This window comes from Chiroxiphia lanceolata, chromosome 12 (genome assembly GCF_009829145.1).
Source record: "Chiroxiphia lanceolata isolate bChiLan1 chromosome 12, bChiLan1.pri, whole genome shotgun sequence".
In the NCBI taxonomy this organism is placed as follows: Eukaryota; Metazoa; Chordata; class Aves; order Passeriformes; family Pipridae; genus Chiroxiphia; species Chiroxiphia lanceolata.
The window spans coordinates 9,958,086-9,964,085 of NC_045648.1; the positions used below are offsets into that span (position 1 = coordinate 9,958,086).

Genomic DNA, 6,000 nt, shown 5'->3' on the forward strand with positions numbered 1-6,000 from the left:
TTCAGCCTATTATGCACATAGGCTGAGAAATAAGAACAGAAGTTTTGTTGTTGACCCTCAGTTGTGTATCTGAACCGGTCAGTGATAGGTAACAAACAAACCAAGTGCAACAAAGTGTGGTAAGTTTTCCAGCTCTCTGTAAGTGTTACAGCAGCTTTTGGCTGCAGGAAACACGCCTGGATAGTAGTTCAGAGTGACACAAGGTTTAGATTGTCTGTAATCTGCTAGGAGTGCTGGAGCCAGCTGATGCAGTCCAGAGAGAGGATGGGCTGGTCTCTGAGGACTGGCTGCTGCATCTGAGATGCACAGTTTCATCTGCTGCTGGCAGGGCTTCATACCCTGGTCTGCTGCCTGCATCTTCCCAGATGTGAATTCCTCTCCACTGTAATTGCGATATGGGCCACAGGAAAGAAGGCCAGCAGTAAGATTTGCATCCACATGCCACAGATTCCTTCCCACACCAATATATTCAGATAGGCTTTAGCATAGGTGCTTTTGGAAAATGGTTTATTTAAGGAAAAGAAAAGGCAAGCCAACTCAGAAGAAAGTTCACAAGCTTTGTACAAAACAATAGTTATTTGGAACAACTTTGCAGAAGTTTCTAGACTTTAACATAGAGTACTGTGACTGCAAGCACAAAATATTTCTGTGCCTTTTTGAACAATGCATGGTTCTGATTAAACCATGATGGCAAGGGGAAAAACAAATATTTTGCCAGTCTTATAATAAACTCAGTCTTCTAGACAGAGCCTGGAAATTCCCAGTGAGCTGATTGATAGTATTCAATGAGGAGCAGTGATTTTGTATGTTTTGGTGGTCTTAAACAGAATCCAGAGATGCCCATTCGAAAACTGCAAGTTGCATAAAATTTAATATTCCTTTTTTCAAGGAACTTCCTGTCAAGAAAAAGCTCTGTACTGCTGTGTACAGCTGCACGCGGTTACAGTACTTGAGATCATCAACAGGTTTTGCAGACTCAGGTGTCACTCCTTTCCTGCTTTGTCCATTGCAAAAGAATCTTGCTTCTTACCCCTCTCAGTCTGTTCTCAGCTCTCAGTTCAACCTGCAGTTTTAAGTCTGGCCCCCAACTCTTTTAGGCCCAGCACTAGATCTAGCAGAGCAGGCAGCTGTCCACAATGCAGGAGAGAATCTGAAACATTGATTTCTGTAGTTATTTCTGATATATGCCAGTGCAAGGAAATTCAGAACCCAGTCATGTGTAAATCGTCCATGTGCACTCCCAGTGTGGCAGTTGGTCAAATTAGAAGTATACAGTTCATGCATGCTACTAAATATTGATTTTTTTTCTTTGTTAATGATCATTATGAAACAGCTGTTAAGTGAGGCGAAACACTTTCTTGCTAAGCTTGTCTTTGTTCTTCTAGACATAGTTCAAACCTAAATCTTCATCATAAGCTTCTGACTAAAGATACACTGGAATTCAACAACCATTTCAATGCAACATACCTCTTGAAAGACATGGCTAAGGAGTTTTGCCAAGATGTCTCTTTAAAACAACATGTTGGACATACTTCTGTAATCTTCAAAGGAATGAACAGAGCAGGCAGCTACGTTTTTCCAATGAGCAAAATTAGAGAACCCTGTTCTGAGAGTTATGGATACGATCCATTAAATGATGGAGCTGTTCTGGATCTAAGCACTACTTCCAGCATTAAATCTGAGAGCAGTGCTCATTCTTCTTGGGATTCTGATGGAGGAAGTGAAATATGCACCATGCCCTTGGATGATAGTGATGAAAGCTGTGAAGGACCCAGCCTAATGGCCAATGATGAACTCTACCAAGACTGTACTTTAATTGACAAAGCTAATCAAAACTTTACAAATTTACCTTCCAGTTTGCCAATAACTTGTCATATATGTCAAAAAACATACAGTAATAAAGGAACTTTCAGGGCTCATTACAAAACTGTGCATCTCCGCCAGCTCCACAAATGCAAAGTCCCAGGTTGCAACACAATGTTTTCATCTGTTCGCAGTCGGAACAGGCACAGTCAAAACCCCAATCTGCACAAAAGTCTGGCTGGGTCACCAACTAGCTTGCAGTAAGATCAGACTGATCTTAATTTATTTCTGCTAAGAATTAATCATTTCAATTAAGGAATGTGTTAACATTAGTTTTATTGAAACTCATTTGACTTCTAGCCCGCTCGACAACCACAGTCAAATTCTTTTCTCCTGTGTGTGCTCTCTGGCAGTTTGAGTCAGCAAAGCTTGGTGCTGTCGTTTTTGTGCAATTCTTTGGTTTGATGTTGAATAGCTAAAACTTCTGTAAGGGAAAGAGAACATCTTAGAAATGGGGGAAATACGGAGACATTAACTAGAGTATTTCTGATACCTGTGAAGTATTACTTGCCAAAAATAGGAGCTTTAAATGAGGACCGTCATCCCTTGTGTTTACATATTAAATGAGTTGTGGTGTTGTGTAAGAAAAGAGTTAGCGATTGAGCTGAGTTTCCTCTGGTTGGGTTGAGAGTTTTGGGGCTACCATTTTGTTCATGAGACCTTGACCTGAAGCTGACTTGCAGTATTAGTGGAACAAGACATTTGCAGTTTACTATATCCCAAAATCCAAAAGAGAAAATACAAATTTGGGAGAACTTTGCATACAGTCCAAACCTTCTGAAAATCCTGCAGTCCTTACTCCTTAAGTTTGCATTTCACTTGAAGAAAGATTGCAGTGTTTTGGATTTCTTAGAATTTAATACCATTTGCTTTGCAAGAGGAGGGGCTACTTAATTTGGCAGCATTGCCTGATAAATTATAGCGACAGAAAGAATGAATAGGTTACGCTAAAATTTCTGAACCACAACAAATGCATCCATAAAACAGGGGGAAAAATTAAACCCTTTAATTCTTTAATTTAAAATGCACTTTTTGAGTTCCACTTTCAGGAAGAGAAGAATTTTTGTTATTTTAAATAGAAAAAAAAAAAAGGGGGGGGAACCCCAACCAACTATCCAAACTGCTTATAAGAATTTGAAGGTGCAATTCTAAGCCTTTGAAAGGAAGAGCTAAAATGGATGCAGTAGATATCTTTCATGATTCAACATTTAGTGTTTCTTTTACCAGTGGGGGATAAAACATGTTGATGTTTGTAACAGTAGAAGAATGCTTGTTCTCATTCACACCTCTTTTTAATAAGAACATTATTCAATATCGGTTAAAATGTTTCGTGTCTTTGTACTTGCCCCTGTAACTAACAGTATTCTGCATTACGTTCTATGCACTTAAGAAGATTGGCCTTGCATTGTATTTAAAAAATACTTTCATATTTAATTTGTAGTCACATAACACAAACGCTGTGTCTGTACTTGTGGTGTGTCTTCTTTGACTGAATCATTTCCAAAGAGAAAAAGAAATACAAGAGCAAGTCTTACAGTACCGTTTTTACTTTAATTCACCGGTGGAAATCTGTTATCAATTCTAGTATGCAAGCATGACATTGACAGCACAATCTGTACATATTATACCAAAGTGCTTACAGTATTTGTGGTTTCTAGAACTAGTCTAGTTTTCCAGTATAACTGGATCTTAAGTCTTTATTCATTTTTGTGACTGAATAAAAATAGACTGAAATTTGGGATTTCATATGTATGTAGAAAGAATAGAACAATGCTATTGCCATATGTCTTGATGTTTAACTTATTCTAAAAAAATACTATGGTATTGTAACCATTTCATATTGTATAAAAGAAACAAAAGTGGACTGAATATTTCACTAATTCTTTTGAAAAGTGGTTTGTGTGTGAGTATGGGTTATGCAAGGAAAAACCTGACACCGTTGTAAATGTTTGTGCTCACTACAAATGGTTTCCATGCATTGTGTAAAGTAATCTTCTATTTTTTTAATTTACCGTAGGTTTATGTGATATTTAAAATAATTCATTTGTGCTTGAAGCCGTCAGGAAAAAATACTGTCCTGCGGAAAGTTGTGCCATTGCTTTGAGGTTTTGTGTTTTGGGGGGAGTTGGTGTTTTGGGTTTTTGGGGGGGAGTTGGTTGGTGTTTGTTTTGTTGAGGTTTTTTTGTTGTTGTTCTCTTTGGTTTTTTTTTAATAGAAACTCATATCAGTGGAGGTCACAGTTTGAAAGTTAAGGGCACAATCACAGGGGACACAATTGCTCCCAGCCTTTTGATAGTAAAAATCGATTATTTGTTATCCAGCTATTTCAAGCTCTTTTTTTATATATATATATAAACCTATTTGTTTAATCATAAACTGTGTTTTTTTTGAAACAAAATGTGATGTAAACTAATGCTGTAATGCCCATTTATTTAGTTTTCACTGTGTCAAGAAAAGGAAACACATTTGTATACCCTAATAATTTTGTATGTGTTAATAAAAACAAATAATAATGCCTCTGGTTGATTCAGAAGAGTAGGCTTTTGTGATTGAAAATATTACTATTCTTAATTTTTATTTAAAAAATATTTGGAAAACACTCCATGAGTAGAGAGCACTGTTTTGACAATGGTACTTATTCCATAATACGGAAGTGTCATTTTAATGAGCCATTAGAAATAACATAATAAATGTTGCCAGATATATTATTGATTTTTTTTTTCTTTTGTGCAGTAGGCAAGGGTAGAGATGAGTTTAAATGCCGTCAGCTAAACAGAAGGTAAATATCTCATCACTGATACCTATGCTAAAAAATAGATATTTTCTATCTTTTGTAAAAAGGTTTTTTTGTTATTTCTCAAAAATCTGGAGAGGATGGCAGATTTCTCAGAGCAGACTAACCCTTAGCACCCCTAGAACAGCATATGTATCTCATGAAGCATTCGTGTAGCTCCCTCCTCCTAATGACCACAATGTGGTTGGACCAAGCCTTGACATCTCCTGTTAGTTTTAAATACGTGTGATACTTAGAGCAGCCTGTATCACATATTCACCCCAGATGTGGAAGGAAGTAACTTCAGAATAGTAGTACCGTTATTTTTGGAGCTTTTCAGAGTTGGTCTGGAAAGCTGAAGCAGCTTGCCCTGACTGAAGCTGAGTTCCAGAGATGTTTACATCTGCAGTCTGTGAGTATGGACAGTTGGAGGCTCAAATCTTTGCATGAGATACGAACTGGGCCTGGACATGCCCACCCTTGCTACCCAAGTATGTTGCTTCATTTTTTTATTTGTATCTTTTTTTTCTTTCTTTCTTAGAAAACAAGAGCCTCAAAAAGTAGATCCTGTCATCTTTCTGTGACTCCAAGGGAGAAGGCACGGGTGCACACTGCGGGGTGGCCACTCTGTCTGAGCATCCAGTGTCTCAGAACACAGGTATTTTGAATAGTTTGTGGTAGCAAGTCTACATCACTCTGGAAAATGAGTACCATAGTGTTTATCAGGAGTATTTCCAGAAATCTGTTTGGAATGGAGTGTAAGTGATCTGTTTTTACAGCTCCAGTTTTCTAAGCACTTTGAAAAGAACTGTGGTAAAACCAGAGGGTATTGTTTCTAATGAATCTTTACTGAAGTTATACACTGCAAAGCCCAGCAAAGTGGAGAAACAAGTTCTGAAAATACCTGTCTGATGCCCTGAATTGAATAGGGAAGCCTAAAAAACAGCTAAACTACTTGGACTTAGTCCAGGGATTTTTAAATAGGGTGCCAGATCCTCCTTGAAAAGGGTTCACAAGCAACTTGTGATTAATCAGCAAGCGTAGATTTAAGAAAAGCAGCTGAACTAAAAACACCTTTGGAGTTTGAGATACAGCCCATAAGGATTCCATTCAGCCATCAAGTGAACATTCATTTCCAAGCTGAAATGAGAGTTTTACTCTGAACTGGGAAGGAGACAACAATGCAATAAGAGAGGGAAGGTTGGATCAAAGGTTTTGTTCAGAGCAGCACTTACTGCCAGTGCCCTGGATTTGAGAGGAGGGCAAGACAACATATAAAAGGTAAAAGTTTGAAGTTGGATTAAGTATGCATAGTGTGATCAAGTCAGCTTTGAATGACTTGGAAAACTTTTGGAAAACTCTCA

At 37.8% G+C, this 6,000-nt stretch overlaps 1 protein-coding gene across 3 annotated transcripts in view; it reads left to right on the top strand.

The window, feature by feature from the left end:
* Positions 1-4,539, top strand: part of BNC1 (basonuclin 1) — a 75,283-nt gene extending 70,744 nt beyond the window's left edge. For 2 of the 3 annotated variants that reach the window (XM_032700372.1, XM_032700373.1), the window contains exon 5: positions 1,386-2,067. In XM_032700372.1, the coding sequence (XP_032556263.1) occupies positions 1,386-2,067 (682 nt within the window). Of the gene's footprint in view, positions 1-1,385 lie in introns of all 3 variants that reach the window. The other variant, XM_032700371.1, reaches the window with a different exon arrangement.
* Positions 4,540-6,000: the final 1,461 nt, after the last annotated feature.